Below are 24,205 nucleotides of genomic sequence, written 5' to 3' on the forward strand. Positions count from 1 at the left end.
GCACAGTAATACCATGGTCAGTAAACCATTTACCAGTGGTTTTGGCACTGTGAGCAGGTGCCAGGTCGTGCTGAAAAATGAAATCTTCATCTCCATAAAGCATTTCAGCCGATGGAAGCATGAAGTGCTCCAAAATCTCCTGATAGCTAGCTGCATTGACCCTGCCCTTGATGAAACACAGTGGACCAACACCAGCAGCTGACATGGCACCCCACACCATCACTGACTGTGGGTACTTGACACTGGACTTCAGGCATTTTGGCATTTCCTTCTCCCCAGTCTTCCTCCAGACTCTGGCACCTTGATTTCCGAATGACATGCAAAATTTGCTTTCATCAGAAAAAAGTACTTGGGACCACTTAGCAACAGTCCAGTGCTGCTTCTCTGTAGCCCAGGTCAGGCGCTTCTGCCGCTGTTTATGGTTCAAAAGTGGCTTTACCTGGGGAATGCAGCACCTATAGCCCATTTCCTGACACACCAGACTCAGTCCACTGCTTCCTCAGGTTCCCCAAGGTCTGGAATCGGTCCTTCTCCACAATCTTCCTCAGGGTCCGGTCACCTCTTCTCGTTGTACAGCGTTTTCTGCCACATTGTTTCCTTCCAACAGACTTACCATTGAGGTGCCTTGATACAGCACTCTGGGAACAGCCTATTTGTTGAGAAATTTCTTTCTGGGTCTTACCCTCTTGCTTGAGGGTGTCAATGATGGCCTTCTTGACATCTGTCAGGTCGCTAGTCTTACCCATGATGTGGGTTTTGAGTAATGAACCAGGCAGGGAGTTTTTAAAAGCCTCAGGTATCTTTTCCATGTGTTTAGAGTTAATTAGTTGATTCAGAAGATTAGGGTTTTAGGTCGTTTAGAGAACCTTTTCTTGATATGCTAATTTATTGAGACAGGTTTTTTTGGTTTTCAGGAGTTGTATGCCAAAATCATCAGTATTAAAACAATAAAAGACCTGACAAATTTCAGTTGGTGGATAATGAATCTATAATATATGAAAGTTTAATTGTAATCATTACATTATGGTAAATAATGAAATTTAACACTATATGCTAATTTTTTGAGAAGGACCTGTACAGTTAGGTCCACAAAATTTACTTTTTAGCAGGAGATACTATTGGTCTGGCTGCTGCGAGCATCGGGGAACAGACCACTCCCGTGACACGTCCTCTGTCAGAGTGAATACAACAAGCAGATGGTATCAGGGGGCGGTCTGCTGCTATCAGCCAGGAGCAGGCCACACCCCCTGATGTGTGACGTAACGTCCCATAAGGGAGGGGGACCGCTAAGGAGCAGCTCCAGCATCACAGAATTACAGCTCCTGTGAGGAGACCATTCATGTTATTCTAATAGTCTATGAAGGTATGGGCATTGGGATCATTTTTTATCTCCCTGGAGTACCCCTTTAAGATAGAGACCCACAGACAAGCAACAACTTCAGTCAGCTGGACTAAAGCCCAGTCAAAGCATTACACATGAAGAAACCCAGCCTTTGGTGATGTCCAAGTATTAAAACATGAACATTGTATTTGTAACATTGTAAATTTGCCCAATTTTGTTTGAACGCCGTAAATGAGGAGGCTTTGCAGAAATATGGTTGCAATTCCTAAGTATTTCATAGGATAACCCCTTTTAAATGAAACCTGAAAGTTTACACTTCAATTGCATCTCTATTGCAAAAAAAATAAAAATACAAAAAATAGTGACAAATAAAAAATAGTGGCATGTAGAGCCCAAATTACAAAGATTCGGTCATTGTCCAAATATTTCTGGACCAAGGCGTCAGCACTGCAAAGCAATAGTGCTAACCATTAGGTCCTATCAAGCCTGAAGAGTAACTCTTCTAGATGACAACCAGTTTCTTAATCTCTTGTTGTTTTATAAACATGGTTTTAGTTACTATAGACATATACAAAGAACTCATCATGGGTGTATAATTCCAAAAATGCAAAACAAAGGATTAGGAACCAGTTTCCAGCCTCATGAACCCCTTTTGACATAGAATGTATTAGTCTGTCCTATGATGGGTCCCCATGTATGCAGTAGGCTCAGGAGCTGAGATTACACAATGCCCATAGTAGATCCCGGCTTTGCTACACTGCTGGCATCTGCCTGTAAAGGCTGCAACTGGAGGTTGCTTTGATTGCTGCTATTTAACCACTTAAATGCCACTGTCAATCACTGACAGTCATTGTCTGTGTGTGCACGGCTACTGTTGGCCTCGCAATCGCATGGTGCTTATAAGTTGTCATGGCAGCTGGGGTCCTGCAGAAAAGTCCCGTTACTGTCATCCTGGGACGCCCCGCCCGTAGCTGTGCCTTATAGGAAAAAGTCAATTTGTCTATATATAGCAGTATTGTATTGTAAAGTATTGCAATGTATACGTCACAGGTTAAAGTCTTTTAATGGGACTAAAAAATAAAGACAAAATTAAAAAATGTATAAAAAATTAACCAGAATATTAAATGCCTCGAGGTAAAAATAAAAATGAAAAAAAAAAAAGCCTAAATAAAAAGCAATCAAAAAGTCAAAAGTGTAAAAGCAAATAGTATCAATAAAAACGTCAACTTTCTATACAAAAGGAACCAATATCTCATACGGCTCCATTAGCACCAAAAATAAAAATAATACAGTATCCGTAAATGGTTACTTAAACAGTTTTTTTGTTGTATTTTTTTATAACCAAAAACCGGTTATGGAGGGATGGAAGGGGTTAAGATTGATATATTCCAGAATCTCCTCCCACGAGGGAAGGACTACTGACAGAAGCAGTACATATGGAAAAGATCAGCAGGTTTCAGACAAAGTGCAGACTCCAAATAACCCATCTTATGCATGACAAAAGGGACAGTGCACTCTGTGGTGTGTCATATCATAGTTAGTCAAGGAATAAAGTATGGACTCCAAAACGGTAGACCATGAATCGTCTGACCGTCTTCAAGTCCTTTTCCCACTGACGTCTAGATTTAAAAATGAACCTGGATGAAGTGTAATTATTCCAGCATTTGTACAAGAAGTGGATGCTTCGCTTCTGAGAAATGGAGAGACTTATAAAATGTATGACTTGGGAATCCTCAACATTATGTTGCAATGCAGGCATAGAGGAAATAAGAAAGCTGAATATACCGAAATATATATATGCTCAAAGAGGGCACAAAAAAAACTACCTCTCTTGACTTGACCATTCTGGAAAAATTGATTTTCTATCTCAAACTCCTTTTTCTGTCCAAAATCTAGTTAAAGAATGTTTCACACCTACACACTGATAAATGTTCAGTAGGTGGATATTATTCAATAAGGATGAAAACAATAGTAAAATTACAAATAGCAAGTATTTTTTTATAAGTTCTTGCCTCGTACATATCTTAAATAACATTTGGATTCATTGATCCCATCGCTTAATTGTTCAGCCTACAAATCTTGCACAATATTCTTACCAATTAACCACCTACAAAGAGATGTGACCACTAGGGTTGAGCGAAACGGGTCGTTAATTTTCATAAGTCGCCGACTTTTGGCAAAGCGTAAAATGAGCGTTCTGGGAGCGATGTGGAAAATCAGGAGAGAGAGAGAGATTTTTTAAAAATAATATTAAAAAAATTTCTTCATTGGGTTTCGTGTTTCGGCCGAAACCCGACTTTTCACGGTGGTCGGCCGATTACACTTGACTCAACTTTTAAGACAGTCGGGTTTCACAAAACCCGACTCGACCCTAAAAAACTAAAGGTCACTCAACCCTAGTGACCACGTCTGAGGAGCAATACAGTTCTGTAACTGACCAACTAAAAAAAATAACAGTAAAAGTTAGGATCCACAAAACTACCTTCAACAAAAACATTCTTAACTGAAAGCTTGTTTTTCCACTCCATATTAAATCTTCCAACTGAGTCAAATATACTAATCACCCAATCAACATTCCAGACTGGACAATTTTTCAAAACAAACAGTAATTTAAGGCATAGGCACACATTAGATAAACTAATTCTGTTCATCCACGAAAGCATACTCTACACCAAATTTTAGTATTATCTTGGCAAAGTGCCTTGATAGTTCTCATATTAAGAGCTCCAGTATATACTGTAGTCTACCAAATCTGAAGAAACTGATACACCTACATATCAGAAATGCTTTCCTGGTAGAACAATAAAATATTTATTTATTTATATAGCACCATTGATTCCATGGTGCTGTACGAGAGTGGGTTACATACAAGTTACAGATGTCACTTACAGTAAACAAACTAACAATGACAGACTGATACAGAGTGGTGAGGACCCTGCCCCTGCGGGCTTACATTCTACAGGATGGTGGGGAAGGAGACAATAGGTTGAGGTTGCAGGAGCTCTGGTGTTGGTGAGGCGGTAGCTTCGGTAGTGGTGAGGAGGCAGCGGGGTCAGTGCAGGCTGGAAGCTTTCCTGAAGAGGTGGGTTTTTAGGTTCCGTGTGAAGGATGCAAATGTGGTTGATAGTCGGACGTGTTGGGGCAGAGGATGGGGGATATTCGGGAGAAGTCTTGGAGGCGATTGGATGAGGAGCGAATAAGTGTGGAGGAGAGAAGGAGGTCTTGGGAGGACCGGAGATTACGTGAGGGAAGATATCGGGAGATTAGTTCAGAGATATATGAAGGAGACAGGTTATGGATGGCTTGGATGAACCTTCCAGATCGATGTTATCGGCTGGAAGAAGGGGCCGACCGGAAACCATTTATGGTCACTCTAGCATGAGGGCTGCCATACAATGGTTACAACCAACGTATAAAAGATTGGCCAAATTTATGTAAAATAACCCAAAAGAAGGGCCACTCCACACTATCAAAAGACTAAGTCATCCAATAACACAATGGTGTGACCCTCCGTACCACCAGAATGCTGGATGTTGTAATATAGCATTTTTAGATTCAGGTCAGCTGATTTATGAACTATAAACCTTCCCCGATCTTGATCTTTCAATGTCCTGATCTTCATATATCAATAAATGGTGATCATCATTAAATACAGGGCATGAATACACCGTTCCAAGGCTGTCAGTCAAGACTTTTATTTTAAACCCTGAAATCAAAATTCAATGGGGAAATTGAACCATTTGATTCTCGGGACCTTACTTCTTTAACACTGATTTGGTTTTAGAGTCTGATAACTGGGTATTCACACAGTAAATATTGCAATGATCATGGAAAACTAGCAATATTTGAAATTTGCATGCACTAATGGAAAAAAAAAATTGAGTTCTATGTATTGACATAATGTTGGGTCATAGTGTAAAGTAATGTGCAAGCCCACATACTGAGGTAAGTGCTTCGTCACTGCTGAAGCTTCACTCATGTTCTCTGTGTAGTGATAGTGGTGAATGTTCCTGTGGTGCAACCTTGGCAGCTGGATTTGAGCGCACTTTCATATCTTAAGTAGCAAGCTGCTTTTGACAGACATGTTAGGCTGGTTTCACACTTGCGTTTTGATCTGCAGCGTTTTTAAAAAAAACGCAGGTGGTGAAAAAACGCATGTAAATGCGTTAAAACGCTGCATTTTGACGCGTTTACATGCTTTTTTCATGCGTTTGCGTTTTTGAAACGCATGCTGAGAAGTGTGTGACAGCTGCCAATCATCAAAATCAACTAGAAAGCCCACTATAAATAGACATAGCTAGGGTTAGGGTTAGGATCCCTAGGGTTAGTGTTAGGGGTAGGGTTTGGATTCCTAGGGTTAGGGGTAGCTTTTTATTAGAAGAATGTCCTGGTCACCAGGTCACTGATAAGCTACCCCCTACCATCAAGGTGATAAAGGGATCCTAACCCTAACCCTACCCTTAACCCTGACAAGCCACCCCCCACCATCAAGGTGATAAAGGGATCCAAACCCTAACCCTGACAAGCCACCCCCCACCAACAAGGTGATAAAGGGATCCAAACCCTAACCCTGACAAGCCACCCCCCACCATCAAGGTGATAAAGGGATACAAACCCTACCCCTAACAAGCCACCCCCACCATCAAGGTGATAAAGGGATCCAAACCCTAACCCTGACAAGCCATCCCCCACCATCAAGGTGATAAAGGGATACAAACCCTACCCCTGACAAGCCACCCCCCACCATCAAGGTGATAAAGGGATCCTAACCCTAACAAGCCACCCCCCACCATCAAGGTGATAAATGGATACAAACCCTAACCCTGACAAGCCACGCCCCACCATCAAGGTGATAAAGGGATCCTACCCCTAACCCTAGGGATCCATAGGAATTGGCTATTAAGTTGACCTGGTGACCAGGACATTCTTCTAATAAAAAGCTTTGTTCAATGTGGACACCCCAAGATATACGGTATTGCTATAGAGTACTAAAAATATAAACTCGTAGAGTATTGACTGTCATATAGGGTTAGGGTTTGTATCCCTTTATCACCTTGATGGTGGGGGGTGGCTTGTCAGGGTTAGGGTTAGGGTTTGGATCCCTTTATCACCTTGATGGTGGGGGGTGGCTTGTCAGGGTTAGGGTTTGGATTCCTTTATCACCTTGATGGTGGGGGGTGGCTTGTCAGGGTTAGGGTTAGGATCCCTTTATCACCTTGATGGTGGGGGGTGGCTTGTCAGTGTGTATTCTTGTTTTTTTTCTATAAAAACGCATGTGTTTTTAACGCAAACAAACGCATGTGCATGTGCTTAAAAACGCATGCGTTTACATAGACAGCAATACGTTTTTTTGCGGCAAAAAAACGCCTCTAGAAATTGCTACATGTTGCATTTCTGCAACCAAACGCATGCAGCAAAAAAACGCATGCGTTGTTAAACGCGGCAAAACGCGTACAAAAAAAACCGCATGCGTTTTTAATGTTAAACATAGGGGGAAAAAAGCATGCGTTTTTTAAAAAAAAAATGCTGCAGATCAAAACGCAAGTGTGAAACCAGCTTTAAGGAGTGTATTACGATGAGCCATCGGGTTCCAAAGGGCCCATATATTGTTCTTGCACAGGGCCCTCTTCTGCCTGTGTTCACATTCGGTGGTAGTGCACTGATAACAGAAAAGCAGCCTACGCAAATTGTTTCTAGACTGCTTATTGGGCACCCCAATATACACCAAAGGTGAGCAGGTGACTTCTGAGGCTTGGCTTGTGAACAAGCTAGGATAGTACAATTGTCCTCTATCTGCATAGGAACGTGATGGTGATGGGAGAAGGTGACTGTTTAAAGAACTTGGCTTAGATTTAGAGATGCCAGTGAAGAACGAGACTGGTCGAGGAGTGAAAGACCTATAGATTGGTATCAGCTATCTGGTACTTTATATATGAACAAAAGCCTGATTCCTCCAAATGTTTACAGAATAAATCTGGCGTAAAACACTTTGAAAAGTTGCAAAATGCTTGCAGTATTCCAGTTTTGGCCAGCTGCACCAAAATAGGCAGAGCTGGGGTGGGACGGGTTGAGGTGATGACGGCTCATATAATTCTATACTTACAACAAGCAGTACTGTACCACCGGGATCCCGCCAACAGACTCATCCACCGATATCCTTGACAAAGGCAATGTTGTCGAAACGTTGTATTTATTTTCTGTTTCCCGAATAGTCGGCTGTGATTAAAACTGCAATTTTTGTTTCATTACAACTTCATTGACTTACTTGAGTGCCGAAGGTTACCATTTTCTTACTACTGTTGGATGTTCTTCAGAGCATCACTCTTCCATTAAAGGAGTAAATCACTTTTGACTTGTATTGTCTGGCGTAAAACACTTTGAAAAGTTGCAAAATAGGCAGAACTGGGATGGGACGGGTTGAGGTGCTGACTGCTCATCTAATTCGCGATGAGTTGTGGTATAAACTGAAGCAAGGTTTGGGATGAGACGCACACTACTGTTCACTAGAAGACGTCTGACTCCACCACACCCCCTCATCAAGATCGGCGTGAACAATGTCGTTCTTGATGGATCGGAGCCATAATTTGTGTAAATACGGATTTAACATCAGACAAGGACCTCCAGGCAGTATTCTGTTTCTATTACACATCAGAAGACAACTGGTTGCTAATTTTATGTAGTAAATGTGAAGCTTACAGAGAAGGTTGTTATCGCTCGCACAAGCTATTTCTCAGTTCCTTAAATTAGATCACCGGCCTAATCCTTCCATGTACCGGGGCTTTACACTGTGCCTGATTCTGCTGGCTGACAAATGTGCACACTACTACATTATGGCCCTGCATGTAACTTCCCATTGGGGGAAATTATCCTTTAATCACACTTTTCATTTGCTTTCCTATTTTACAGTACGTGATCTCATTTCTATTATCCCTGAGGCCTGAACTAATGTAATAAGCGGCTGGGAGTTGTCATAGGAGCATGTGCTATTTGGAAAGGTTGCACACAACACTATTTATCTGATTTATGAGCCTGGTATTCTTAAACATGGCAGTGGTTCTTTACTTATTTTATTATCAGCATTATTATCTAAAGCAAATGGTTTAGATCATGAAAGTGTATATCTACATAAAACATCATGGCATTACATTTCCAAAAGTTTCAATGCTTATTGTCTTCTGTTATGGTGCTCATCCTCTTACGGGGAGCAATGGCGCAGCATCCATCTTGTACCGGATTTTTCCTTCCCCATGAACGGAACAGAGAAATAGAATAGCAAAACACAGGTGTGAACAGAGCCTTAGGCCACCATGTCTTGTGGGCTACACTCCATCTTGTATGTATTTTACATTTGTATTACATTTGTACATTAATAATTCTCTCATTCAAATGTTTATTAGAAAAAAAACATTGCTGCCTTCATCTAAATCAGGGGTGCACAACCTGCAGCCACCAACTATATGACTAGGTTACACCAACTATATGACTAGGTTAAAGGGGGTTTCCTGTCCAAATCGTCAAGTCTGCAGTCTCTGTGCCCTCTGGACATTCGTGTCACTAGACGGGGCGTGGCCTCGCTCAATACAAGTGTATGGCATGGGGCCACGCCCACTAGACGGGCTCTGACTGGGAATGTGCATAACACATACATACCCTCCAGTCTCGGCTCAGAAAGCGGCAAATCACAGAGTGACTGCAGACGTACCGATTTGGACTGGACAACCCCTTTAAATAAATATAAATAGACCCCAAAATAAAGGGCTCTCTGAATTTAACCTTAGAAAAACTATAAAAAAAACTTAGGAGTACAAAGTCAAAGTAGATTTAATTTTTTTTTTATTGTTACTAGTACAACAAAGGAGGGATATATATACACAACATGAACATACTCGCCACAGCTAAACAAACCTACTTATCTCTCATATCCTCCCTGTCTCACAACCCTAAACAGTTATTCAACACCTTCAATTCTCTCCTCTGTCCCCCAGCACCTCCTCCCTCCCCACTTATCTCAGCTGAAGACTTTGCCTCATTTTTCAAGCAGAAGATTGATAACATCAGAGACCGTTTTGGTCAACAACCTCCAGAGCCCTTCCTCCTGACTTCCCAGCCCTCCACCTCCAAAACCAACTTCTCCACCATTACAGAAGATCAACTCTCCACTCTACTCTTAAGATCGCATCTCACCAACTGTGCACTTGACCCGTTCCCATCCCACTTCATCCCAAACCTCACCACAGTCTTCTTCCCAACCCTAACCCATCTCTTCAATCTATCACTAACAACTGGTGTTTTCACCTCAAGCTTTAAACATGCCTCCATGACACCTATCCTCAAAAAGCCTTCTCTTGACCCATCCTCTGTATCTAGCTATCGCCCTATATCACTTCTCCCCTATGCCTCCAAACTACTGGAACAACACGTCTACCTTGAACTGTCCTCCCATCTCTTTTCTTGCTCCCTCTTTGACCGCTTACAATCTGGCTTCCGGTCACACCATTCCACTGAAACTGCCCTAACTAAGGTCACCAATGACCTCTTAACCGCCAAGAGCAAGCGACACTACTCTGTCCTCCTCGACCTGTCGGCTGCCTTTGACACAGCGGACCATTCCCTATTATTACAGACCCTCTCATCCCTTGGCATCACAGACTTGGCCCTATCTTGGATCTCATCATACCTAACAGACCGGACATTCAGCGTCTCCTACTCACACCACCTCCTCACATCGCCCCCTATCTGTCGGAGTCCCACAAGGTTCAGTCCTAGGGCCCCTGCTCTTCTCCATTTACACCTTTGGTCTGGGACAGCTCATAGAATCTCATGGCTTCCAGTATCACCTCTATGCTGATGACACACAGATCTACATCTCTGGACCAGATATCACCTCCCTACTAACCAGAATCCCTCAATGTCTGTCCACTATTTCATCCTTCTTCTCCGCTAGATTTCTGAAACTTAACATGGACAAAACAGAATTCATCATCTTTCCCCATCTCACACGACCCCCCCAACGAACCTATCCATTACAGTAAATGGCTGCCCACTCTCCCCAGTCCCACAAGCTTGCTGCCTCGGGGTAATCCTTGACGCTGATCTCTCCTTCAAACCACATATCCAAGCCCTTTCCACTTCCTTCCTGACTTCAACTCAAAAATATTTCACGAATCCGTACATTCCTTAACCAAGAATCTTCAAAAACAACCCTAGTCCATGCCCTCATCTCTCGCCTTGACTACTGCAACCTCCTGCTCTGTGGCCTCCCCTCTAACACTCTCGCACCCCTCCAATCTATTCTAAACCCTGCTGCCCGACTAATCCACCTGTCCTCCTGCTATTCCCCGGCCTCTCCCCTCTGTCAATCCCTCCACTGGCTCCCCATTGCCCAGAGACTCCAGTACAAAACACTAACGATGACATACAAAGCCATCCACAACCTGTCTCCTCCATACATCTGTGACCTCGTCTCCCGGTACTTACCTACACGCAACCTCCGATCCTCACAAGATCTCCTTCTCTTCTCCCCTCTTATCTCCTCTTCCCACAATCGTATACAAGATTTCTCTCGCGTATCACCCCTACTCTGGAACCCTCTACCACAACACATCAGACTCTCACCTACCATCGAAACCTTCAAAAAGAGCCTGAAGACCCACCTCTTCCGACAAGCCTACAACCTGCAGTAACCACCGATCGACCAAACCGCTGCATGACCAGCTCTATCCTCGTCTACTGTATTCTCACCCATCCCTTGTAGATTGTGAGCCTTCGCGGGCAGGGTCCTCTCTCCTCCTGTACCAGTTATGACTTGTATTGTTTAAGATTATTGTACTTGTTTTTATTATGTTTTCCCCTTCCTCACATGTAAAGTGCCATGGAATAAATGGCGCTATAACAATAAATAATAATAATAATGAACATGTTTAAAAAAGCAGATAAAACCGAGATGACTTAAACCAAGGATATTGGTGTGCAGATGGTGACTTTTTAAAATTTGAGGTTAAATTAGCAAGATAAAAAAAGCTGTACAATAAATATAACGTCAAGTCAAAGTTTCATGCATAATAGGGTGTTATATGAGATCATTATAGGTACATAAGCAGGACAGACTGAAAGTAAGACCATCATGGCATAATTACCCAGGAGAAGATCAGAGGAGATCACTCCTAATGCGTGTTTGCGTCTGGCTTCTTCGGAGGGGTCTTTTAAGTAGAATTTGTACCTATCAGACATTTGTGGTATATACTTTCGCTATTCCAGAAATGTCACAGTAGATAATAGCCCTTTAATTTTTAGTGCTGTCCTCAGAGGATTGGTACAGTATAACATTGTGGTCCTTGGACCAAAACAGGTTGTGCACCCCTAAACTCAATGTATCGTAACCCATGGGTTAGTATGGCATCTTAGTGCCATGGAAGTGACGAGAACCGCCCTACAACACCAGACACAGCCCGTGAACAAGGGTGGAACGATGTATTTATTTTAATAAAGCGGCCATTATTTTCTACTTCTGGACAGTCCCTTTCAGGCCGTGCTCCTGTTTCTATCATCGTGTCATACATTCTGCTGAAATACTTCTTTTGGGATGTAGGAGAGTAGAGCTTTTTTTGTGGTATTTTTCCACTTGGCAGATCTATGTGAAATATGATTGGACTGCACATATTTTTCCCAGCTGTTCTCGTGGAATTATGTCAGTCAGGTATTAGATTTCGGGAGCTGGAACCATATTTACAAGAGAGAGAAATAAAGAAGAAAGAGTAAATCCTCGTCTGCATGAAGTCTCATTAGAGACCTGTGCGGGAAGCGTTCCGATAAAATGGAGTATTGCTAAAAGGCAGCCTGTGAGCGAAAAGTATTAATGACTTTACAGTGTTTAGAGACCGGACATTACGGTTCCATACAAAAACATCCAGTTACTTTCTTCTCTGGAATACGGCTCCCTGACAAGTTTCTGCTATAGGTTTCCAAGTTGTAAAGGTTTTATGTCCCAAATGGAATGTACTTGGCTGTTTGCAAGAGAAACTGTCAATCCTGGTGAATGCCAGTTCATTCACGGCTCCCAGGGTTTAGAAATCATCAGAGAGAATATATCTACTTGCAAGCGGCTCACGTTTGTAGACCCTACCAGTCAGACCCCCAATTAAGTTAGTGCATATAATAATTTTTACAGAGCAACAACATCCGTACAGATTTCATTAGCTGGCAGAGATCCTATTGTTATAGCGATGTCCTAACTCCAAAAAGGTGATGTCACCGATGACCCTGCAGCCCCTGAATTCAGAAGAATTTTCGCACACGCTCATTAGATGCTTCAATGCAAACTATAGTGTCAACGTCTGTTTGTTGCAGCGAATGTACATGCGCTTTTCAAAGAAAAGGGCAATGGTTAAAGAGGTTGCCCACTACCTTGGCATTGATGACCTATCCTTGCCAGCTCCGCAAGTGAGCGCTTTCAGCAGACACCTATAACCGCTGATCAGCGGGGCGCGCCCAATGTCGGACCCTGACCGATCAGACATTGATCACCCATTCTAAGCATCGTTCATCAGTGCTAACGGAGTGGACAACCTCTCTGTCAAATGAAGGTCACTAAAAAGTTTATATTTAAATGAAACTGGCAAGATTGGAGGGGTACGTTGTAAAATGAGAACTGCATCCATGTCATTATAGGATTGGAAGATTTATTTGAACTTTTCAGTATAAGTTGCTGTTGGAAAAAGTACAAACCCTATAAATACTATTACTGACTGACAGACAGAAGAGGGCCCTGTGCAGACCAGTATTTCATCACGGTGCACAATTCCGCCCACTTTGGAGGTGTTAGTGGGCCCACTCACCTCTTGGGCACAGGTTGCACCAGCTATGCCCAGCCCCTGTATACCATTTTATGGCACTTCTTGGACTCCGGAGACATAAGGCGCTATATTACGGTAGTTTTTAACTTTATGCACACTTTTCTTTTTTATCAACTATTTCTATCTAGAAAGTGTTTCTGCCGTCTATCTAGTTTGTTGCCACATTCTGTACATAAAATATATTTCTAATGTAAAGAAAGTTTATTTTATTTTTAAACCTGGCAAATTCTTTCATGCAAAACCAGCATTATTCCAAGCATGCGAAGTATGTATTGAAAAACTGAAACCCTTCAGTGCTAGCAGCATTTCTTTAAGTTTTACAGATTTTTAACATTCTTAAAAAAAGTACATTTTAGTTAATGAATCTTGGAACAATAATAATCTCCACACTTGGATGTGTTAAATAAAATGTTCCTGTGCTGAGATAATCTTATAAATGTGCCCCTGCTGTGTACTGTGTAATGGCTGTGTCTGACCGTACAGGGACATGGTCTGATCATACCACAGCTCCTGGGCAGGGGAGGAAGGAAGGAAAAGAGTATACAGAGAGGACCACATGGGTGATTATTTCTGTGATTTAAAACATTTCCCTTCCTGTTTTTAAACATCTACATCACAGGGAGTATCAACTGCAATCCCATGCCGTCCTGTCTGTATACGCTTTTGCATCCTTCCCCGCCCAGGAGCTGTGGTTTGTGCAGACCATGTCTCTGTGTTGTCAGACATGGCCATTAAAAAGTACATATAGGGGCTCATTTATAAGATTATCTTAGCACAGGAACATTTTTTTTTAACACATGCAATTACAGAAACTACTTTTATTCCAAGATTTATTGATTAAATTGTACTTCTTTTGTGGGACAACCCCTTTAAAGGGAATCTGTCACCAGGTTTTATGACATGTAAGCTGATGACAGCAGGAGATAGAGTCTGAAACACAGGTTCCAACAATTTGTCACTTATCAGGCTATGTGCTGTTCTTTACTTACAATGAAGGTTTTATCACCTGGTGATTATCACTACATGGTACAGGCTTATTAGACCCACCACACCCCCTCCTGTGACAAGCAGCTCACTGTCTTAGGACATTGTATATACAGATTCTGGTGTGGGTGGGATTAGCTTTATCAGCTCTGCTTTATTCTAAATCTAAAAACTATCACAAGTGCTGCACCCATATTTTGCTTACTGCGAATATTTTTAAATAGTGCAGAGTCATTCTAAGGCGCACTTTCATCATGTGGGACACAATTTTAAGAAGAGTGTGAAGGCAGAGGGAGGAAAGCTGGAACAATGCACATATACAAAATACATGTACATTGGTTTAATGTAAAACAAACCAATGACTGTTATGACCCGTTCATTTATCATGGATATGTGCAATATGCGGTTTGCTTGCCCCATTTTTGGGCACCTGTAAATTAACAAACTTTTCTTACATTTTTTTCTTCCTTAGAAAATGTTCTACTTTCGTTTCTGTATCATTTGGAAGTTTTCACTATGATTAATGAAACCCTGGCACAAATGGACCTTTTTTTTCCCCTCTGTTGCAGAAAATGAATTGTTTTCACTCGCTGACCTCATTCTAAATTTTTTTTGGCTGCCCTTATTATTTAGAAATCTTATACGGCTGAAGCCTTGCGGAATAACTTTCTACTTTCACAGTGATACTGTTATTCGCACCGTTCTGTCGAGTTTTTAACAGGTTGGAAAAGGATGATATCGGAATCTTTTTTTTTTTTTCTCTAAATTTCATTTTTCCGGTCTTGCCTCTAGATTAATATGTAAACTGCATCCTTTGTGTGTATAATGGCCAATATATCGGCTCACTGGACACATTTTATAAATTATGGTATTGGAATACTCTATTAAAATTGTTTTCTCTATACATTGATGACCATATGCAGAATTTCTAGATTGTACATTGCTTGTCAAGGTGAAGTGGAATTTTTCTTACTATCTGTCTTTATTCTTTTTTGAAATTTTGTTTATGGTTTTCTTCTATTATGTATTAAGGATTATAAAATAGTGGTCATGACTGCCTTTTTTTTAATAACATTCTTGTGTTTTGAAAACTTTTCAGCCATTTATTTTCCTTTCTTTATTATTTTTATGTCCCTCTTTGTTATGAGTTTCCCTAACATCCTTGAAATATATATATATTTTATTTTTCAGATAACAATAATTCTCCAAAAGAAGATACACCAACTGGTAGCTTGGATTCCCTTTCACCCCCTGCTCTCACGCCTTTGGCCACGAGTATAAGTCCTCCTTATGAGAAAAATCATCTTATAGCCGATGCCAGCGATGTACTGGAGTGGCCGACCCCCGAGTAAGAGTTTGTCTATGATCTATTTTTTTTTTTATTTAATGTGTAAATGCTTGTGGGCAGCTGATACCATTTAAAGTTTCCCAACTGAACGATTTATCACCTATCCAGAAGATAGGTGCCAACGATGGGAGGCTCCAAAAATCCTAAGAATGGACCCTGTTTGACTGAAGCGTTGGCTTCACATTTGCACTTTGACCCCATTCATTGCCAGTGATGCGTGGTAATCGCTTCCTTCAAACATGGCACATCAGAGCTCCTTTCCCTGGATTTGTGGGACCCCCAAGGATCATCAAGTTGTCCCCTAACCTTAAGATTAGAAATAACTTGCTAAGATATGACGACCCTTTTAAAGACAGTACTAAAACTTCCAGGTATTGGATTAGATACTGTCCCATAGCACATGCAGATGCTAAAGCAAATAAATCCATAGTAATTGCCCCTTGGTGTGAATACACAAGATAATACAGACTTCATGCTACACTATACAGATCAATCTTCAAGGATCTTTATACAGAAACATGCCAAACAGTGATGAGCTATTGTGCTTGGATAAGGTGTTATCTGAGCATGCTCGTGTGCTAACCGAGTGTCTCCGACGTGCTCCAAAAATATGTTCGAGTCCCCTCATGCAATCCAATCCATGCATATAAGAGCTTGTTTTTTTGCAGGACAAGCTGTAGTTTTGAATGACACTATTCATTTTACCATACAATGTATTGGAAAATGGGAAAAATTTCCAAATGGGGTGAAATTGTGAAAAAAATAAAAATGGCCTTTCTACCATTTTATCATTTATTTATTTATTTATTCTTTGGCGGGGGGGGGGGGGGGGCTGTTTTTATAGTTTTCATTTCATGGTTAAACATACCTGGCAGAATGATCAATTCACTACAATTGCTGCTATACCAACGTTGAGTGTTTTTGTTTTTTGAGTTTCTTATTTTCTTTACAAGTGATTGGAAAAGATGTACCGTATTTTCAGGCGACTTTTAACCCCTGAAAATCATCTCAAAAGTCGGGGGTCGTCTTATACGCCGGGTGCGGCGTGTGCAGGGGGCGGTCCTGTATGGTTCCCAGGATCTGGAGGGAAGGAGACTCTCCTTCAGACTCTGGGATCCATATTCATGTGAAAAAAAAAAAAAAAAATATGGGCTATACTTACCCTCCGACGGCCCCCGACTCTCAGCGGTGCAAGCGGCGGCCTCCGTTCCTAAAGATGCAGTGAGCGAAGGACCTTCGATGATATAACGGTCACGCGACCTTGACGTCATCGGAGGTCCTTCGCTCAATGCATCCTTAGGAACAGAGGCCACCGCTTGCACCGCTGAGAGCCGGGGGCCGTCGGAGGGTAAGTATAGCCCATATTTTTTATTTTTATTCTTTTTTTTACATGAATATGGATCCCAGGGCCTGAAGGAGAGTCTCCTCGCCTCCAGACCCTGGGAACCATCCGGACCGCACACGCCGTATAAAACGACTAGGCATATAAGATGACCCCCGTCTTATACGGCGAGGATATCCCAAACTCCATATTTTATATGGAAAAGTTGGGGGTCGTCTTATCCGCCCAGTCGTCTTATACACCAGAAAATACGGTAACTGTTTAATTTTATTTTTTTTGTCAATGGAGTTGCATGAGGGTTTGTTTTTTTTTGCTTGTCATTCTGTTGTTTTTATTGATACCATATTAGACCACTTTAGAAAAAAAAATTATTGCATTTTTTCAGGGAAGTGCATTGAAAACCAACCTCTATTTCTGGTGTTTTGAGCTTCTTGTTCTCCCTCTTTAGAAAAAGAAGCTACCATACTGGTAATTAATTTTATATTTTGATTGGACTTCTACAGATGTGCTAATACTAAATATGCCATGGTTTTTTTATTCTATTTAAAGGGGGGCAATGGGAGTGATTTAAATTCTATATTTGTTTAGTGACTGTATTACAGTATATAGTCAAAACGACTGTACACTGAGCTTCATAGTAGGGTCATAGATGCCGTGCCAAGCCGTTGTGTATCGGTGGTAATCCTATTTAAATGCTGCTGTCAGTGATGGACAATGGCATTTCAGTTGTTAAATAGCAATTACCAGATCAAGCTCCAGTCGCTGCTGTTACAGGAAGATGACGCTCAGCTCCTGAGCATGCTCCAATCATGAAGACGTGACCTACATGTCTGTCTGGTTATTTTAGAATCAATTGGATAAAAATTTGTATGTGCAGAGGACAAATATTTGCAAATCAGCAATCTAAAGGCTTTGAGGCATCATTCTGAACAGTTTATAAAACTGGATATTCAACATTCTGGTAGTAGACAATGGATTCTTTTTTTAACCTCTTTATGCTGACCTTAAATGGAATGTGTCATCAGAAAATGACGTATGTCAACCATATACTTAAAAAAAAAAATGGTGATCGTTTCCCTATCGGTGTGTGTATATATGTGTTGTACGTGTTATATTTGTGTGTGTATGTGTGTGTGTATATATGTATATTCAACCGTCAATCCACTAAAATGCTTGTGCATGCCCTCATCATCTCCCGCCTTGACTACTGCAACATCCTTTTCTGTGGCCTCCCTGCTAACACCCTTGCACCTCTCCAGTCCATCCTTAACTCTGCTACCGGAATAATTCATCTCTCTCCTCGCTACTCCTCCGCTTCCCCCCTCTGCAAATCTCTTCACTGGCTCCCATTCCCTCAGCATATCCAGTTCAAATTACTAATACTGACGTACAAAGCCATCCATAACCTGTCTCCTCCATATATCTCTGAACTAATCTCCCGATATCTTCCCTCACGTAATCTCCGGTCCTCCCAAGACCTCCTTCTCTCCTCCACACTTATTTGCTCCTCATCCAACCGCCTTCAAGACTTCTCCCGAATATCCCCCATCCTCTGGAATTCTTTGCCCCAACACATCCGACTATCAACCACATTCGGATCCTTCAGACGGAACCTGAAAACCCATCTCTTCAGGAAAGCTTACAGCCTGCACTGACCCCGCTGCCTCCTCACCAGTACCGGAGCTACCGCCTCACCAACACCGGAGCTCCTGCAACCCTCAACCTACTGTCTCCTTCCCCACCATCCTGTAGAATGTAAGCACGCAAGGGCAGGGTCCTCGCCCCTCTGTATCAGTCTGTAATTGTTAGTTTGCTTACTGTAAGTGATATCTGTAATTCGTATGTAACCCCTTCTCATGTACAGCACCATGGAATCAATTGTGCTATAAAATAAATAATAATAATAATAAATAATGTGTGTGTATGTGTGTAAATGTATATATATGTGTGTGTGTATATGTATATGTGTGTGTGTGTGTGTGTGTGTGTGTGTGTGTGTGTGTATATATATATATATATATATATATATATATATACTGCTAAAAAAAATAAAAGAAACACATGGGTTCAATGGTGCTATATAAATAATAATAATGTGTGTATGTGTATATATGTATACAGTATATATATATACGGTATATATATAATGTATGTACACTGCTCAAAAAAAAATAAAAGGAACACTAAAATCCCACATCCTAGAAATCACTGAATTAAATATTCCAGTTGTAAATCTTTATTCATTACATAGTGGAATGTGTTGAGAACAAAAAAAACTAAAAAATGATCAATATTCCACGGAGGTCTGGAGTTGGAATGATGCTCATCCTCCATGTGCTCACCAGAGGTAGCCTGACTGCCATTAGGTACCGAGATGATATCTTCAGACCCCTTGTGAGACCATATGCTGGTGCGGTTGGCCCTGGGTTCCTCCTAATGCAGGACAATGCCAGACCTCATGTGGCTGGAGTGTGTCAGTAGTTCCTGCAAGATGAAGGCATTGATGCTATGGACTGTCCCGCCCGTTCCCCAGACCTGAATCCGATTGAACACATCTGGGACATCATGTTTCGCACCATCCACCAACGTCACGTTGCACCACAGACTGTACAGGAGTTGGCGGATGGTTTAGTCTAGGTCTGGGTGGAGATCCCTCAGGAAACCATCCGCCGCCTCATCAGGAGCATGCCCAAGCATTGTAGGGAGCTCATACAGGCACATGGAGGCCACACACACTACTGAGCATCATTTCCTTGTCTTGAGGCATTTCCACTGAAGTTGGATCAGCCTGTAACTTTATTTTCCACTTTGATTTTGAGCATCATTCCAACTCCAGACCTCCGTGGGATATTAGTTGTGATTTACGTTGATAATTTTTAGGTTTTATTGTTCTCTACACATTCCACTATGTAATGAATAAAGATTTACAACTGGAATATTTAATTCAGTGATATCTAGGATGTGGGATTTTAGTGCTACCTTTATATTTTTTTGAGCAGTGTATATATTCTAAAATCTAGCGATTTTCATTTTGACCACAACTTCCTGTACTGCAGAGATCACTTTTCAGCAATCTTCTAATTGTGATGCTCATGCTTTAAGTTGAATACTATGACTATGAAGCAGGAGCCTGAATCTGAGCTGCTGTTTTGTTTGTAAGGCAGCCTTCATTGCCTGCCCATATCTTGTATTCTTCATTTTTATCCTTTCGTGACCCTACTTATTTGATTTTTTTTTATACAATAAACTGTTTCTGCATGTGAGACTCTGGTATCTGTGATCTGCAGTCTGCCTGCAGCTCTCATGGCATACAAATACCTTGCCTTCTCATCAGCTAAGATCCAGAGATTGCACATCACGTGATGCTTATATGCCTTCCCATTTAGGAATCTTGCGTTGGCACACATTCAAAGCTTCACAGCACTGTGGAAATGAAAATAGGTGAGGTGTTAACGCTGTGGTTTTTAGCAAGGGCTATATATATTTTAGGTCCTATTCACATGACGACATACAGACCCACACAATTCTGTAGGGCTTTTTTTTCTTTTTTTAATGGGTTTATTTATAGGTTCTAGTGAAAACATTGCAATAAATTGGAAAAGGGTTACTGATATAAAATTAAACTGAAAGACTGGTACTGAGCTGACAATCTACAGGCTAATGGGTAAGGATACTGGTTTCAGCACCACCAATGGTAGTGAGGCGGCAGTGGGTGTTTACTAGGCTGTAGGCTTTCCTGGAGAGATGAGACTGACACAAATGTTTGTTTTCACAAAGTTTGCTGCTTTAGTGTTTAAAGATCTTTTAGTCAGTTGTTTCTATGGTTTCAGAAGTACAATTATAAGTATTGAGTTTTAAAACTTTTATTGACAAATAAATCAAGCTTATGTCATTACTCAACATCTCCAGTGTTGACCGCTATTTTTCAAGACTTATGCAATTCACCTTTCCATGCTGGGTATCTGCTTCTAGGCCATATTATGACTAATGGCAATCCATTCTTACCTAATCAGTGCTTGGCGTTTATCACAATTTCTGTGTTTTTGTTTGTCATCCTCTGATTTTTTTGAGGATTGTTCTCAATGGGACTGAGATCTGTTGAGATTCCTGGCCATGGACACAAAATTGCAATGTTTTGTTCACTGTGCCAGTTGGTTATCACTTTTGCCTTGTGACACAGAACTCAATCGTGCTGAAAACAGCATTGGTCTCCAACAAATTGCTTCTGGATCATTAGGAGCGGTTGCTCTTGGAGTATATTTAGATGCCATTCTTTATTCATGGAAGTGTTCTTAGGCAAAATTGTTTGTGAGCGAACACCCTTGAATGAAAAGCAACTCCACACATTTATAGTCTCGGGAAGCTTTACTGTTGGGATGACACAGGACTCATGGTAGTGATCACCTTATCCTCTCTAAACAATTATTCCTCCAGATGTCCCATATAGTCTTAAGGAGTTTTTATCACTCCCCTGCCACTCTGTTATGGTGGCCTTCAGTTTACCCAAGCACCTCGCTCTGGCAATAAACATGGTGAATAAACATTCGACTTCTCCTTTCCAACAACTGCTCCTTCAACTCAATCCCTCCTCAACTCTCCATTATTCTCCAATTTTTAAGTTTTCTCTGTCCTTATCCATTCTTCCTGCAGTCTCCAAGTGGCCGTCATATACCGACCTCTATGCCCAGCCACCACCCTTATGGACCACTTCTCCACCTGTCTTCTTCACTGACATTCGCCGCCACCATCATAACAGGTGACGTAAACATCCCCATTGACACCTACCAGTCAGTAGACTACAAACTCCTGTAACTTGCTTCATCCCTTGGTCTCGCACAGTGGTCCTCTGCATACACCTACACAGCCGGAAATACACTAGACCTCATTTTTATCCGTCTCTGTTCCCGATCTAACTTCACAACCTCACCTCACCCCCTTTCTAACCACCATCTACTCACGTTCTCATCCCTGACCAATTCATCTGCTTCAGCAGTCCAGTAGCTAGCATACTCCCACAGAAACCTCTCACATCTCGAAACTCACACGCTTTCGACTCTCTTCTACCGCTATCCACCATATCCTCACTAGATGACACAAACAGCTACCATTTTTTAAAGTGCCACACTGGAATCGGCTATTGACTTGATCTCCCTTATTGTACATATCTAAGGGCGACAAATCAACAGGCAACCCTGGCACAGCAAAAAAGTGTCCAAGGTGGTGGAGTGGAGTTGTAAGAAATGCTCTCGCAGGAAGGCTTCACCACATTCGAACAAGAAATTCTCACATTCAAGTTGGCCTTGACCTCTTCTAAACAACGATACGTCACAACCCTCATATCTTCTTCATCCTATAACCCCAAACAGTTATTCAAGACTGTTAACCCCTACCGCATTCACCGTAAACCCCCCCCCCCCCCTGCCGATCTCCCTTATTTCTGCAAAAGGCTTTGCCACACATTTCAAAAATAAAGTAAAATCAACCGACTCGGACACTATTTACTGTTCAACCACCATAACCCCTTCATGTAACAGACCAATGCCTTCCCCATAACATTCCTTCCCACCATTACTGAAGGAAAACTTGCTCATATTCTCCTCAAATGACACCAGCCCACTTGTTCCCTTGACCCTAACTCATCCTATATTCTCTCCAACCGAAACACGCCATTGATCCCTGCCCTAACCCATCTCTATAACCTATCATTAACCTTTGGTGACTTCCCTTCTGCTCTCAAACATGCAACAATGACCTACCATGAAGAAACCATCCCTTGACCTAACCTGTAAGTCTAGCTATTGCTGTTGTTATCCAAACTCCTCAAAAAGCTTTTTCACTTTAAATTTTCCTCCCCTTTCTGGCCCAACTCATTTTTTGATAACCTGCAATCTGGCACCCATCCTGCACTAGAACTGCCTTCACCAAAATTACTAACTACTTCTTTACCGTCAAAGCGAACAGACAATTCTCTATACTCTTTTTCTTGTCTTGCAGGTCGGGTTGGGGGAAGATATACAGCATTATACAATGCTGTATATCAGGCCTGAAAGGTGGTGGCCATATGTCACATTGGTCAAACCTGGTGACAGGTTCACTTTAATGCAAATTGCTACTATAAAAATTAGAGCAGCAAAGTTTTTGAAAGCCAAACTTTATCAGTCTCGATTTTTGGCCACAACTGTAAATGACATTGCTTGAGATCTAAAAATTCAATCAGCATGGTCAAAATGCTGCTATATCTGTTCTTACTGGAACCAGCAGTCTGCAAAGTAATACGATAACAGTCAACCAAGAAGCAGTATTGGGCTTGATTTAGGAGTCTGCCTCTTATGGTTCATATACAGTGCCTTGCGAAAGTATTCGGCCCCCTGGAACTTTTCAACCTTTTCCCACATATCATGCTTCAAACATATAGATACCAAATGTAATTTTTTGGTGAAGAATCATCAACAAGTGGAACACAATTGTGAAGTTAAACGAAATTTATTGGTTATTTAAATTTTTTGTGGAAATTCAAAAACTGAAAAGTGGGGCGTGCAATATTATTCGGCCCCTTTACTTTCAGTGCAGCAAACTCACTCCAGAAGTTCATTGTGGATCTCTGAATGATCCAATGTTGTCCTAAATGCCTAATGATGATAAATATAATCCACCTGTGTGTAATCAAGTCTCCGTATAAATGCACCTGCTCTGTGATAGTCTCAAGGTTCTGTTTGAAGCACAGAGAGCATCATGAAGACCAAGGAACACAACAGGCAAGTCCGTGATACTGTTGTGGAGCAGTTTTAAAGCCGGATTTGGATACAAAATGATTTCCAAAACTTTAAACATCCCCAAGGAGTACTGTGCAAGCGATCATATTGAAATGGAAGGAGTATCATACCACTGTAAATCTACCGAGACCCGGCCGTCCCTCTAAACTTTCATCTCAAACAAGGAGAAGACTGATCAGAGATGCAGCCAAGAGGCCCGTGATCACTCTGGATGAACTGCAGAGATATACAGCTGAGGTGGGACAGTCTGTCCATAGGACGACAATCAGTCGTACACTGCACAAATCTGGCCTTTATGGAAGAGTGGCAAGAAGAAAGCCATTTCTCAAAGATATCCATAAAAAGTGTCGTTTAAAGTTTGCAACAAGACACACCAAACATGTGGAAGAAGGTGCTCTGGTCAGATGAAACCAAAATCGAAAGTTTTGGCAACAATGCCAAACGATATGTTTGGCGTAAAGGCAACACAGCTCATCACCCTGAACACATCATCCCCACTGTCAGACATGGTGGTGGCAGCATCATGGTTTGGGCCTGCTTTTCTTCAGCAGGGACAGGAAAGAT

The 24,205-nt window shown here is 41.6% G+C and overlaps 1 protein-coding gene across 2 annotated transcripts in view; it reads left to right on the forward strand.

Annotated features, from left to right (window-relative positions):
• ARHGAP10 (Rho GTPase activating protein 10) overlaps positions 1 to 24,205 on the forward strand; it is a 348,249-nt gene that overhangs the window by 247,197 nt on the left and 76,847 nt on the right. For both annotated transcript variants that reach the window (XR_013219924.1, XM_077279301.1), the window contains one exon: positions 15,370 to 15,526. Coding sequence is in view for 1 of the 2 variants with exons in the window: in XM_077279301.1 (XP_077135416.1) it covers positions 15,370 to 15,526 (157 nt within the window). In the remaining variant the exon portion in view is untranslated. The remainder of the gene's footprint in view (positions 1 to 15,369; positions 15,527 to 24,205) is intronic.

This window comes from Ranitomeya variabilis, chromosome 1 (assembly GCF_051348905.1).
Source record: "Ranitomeya variabilis isolate aRanVar5 chromosome 1, aRanVar5.hap1, whole genome shotgun sequence".
NCBI classification, from domain to species: domain Eukaryota; kingdom Metazoa; phylum Chordata; class Amphibia; order Anura; family Dendrobatidae; genus Ranitomeya; species Ranitomeya variabilis.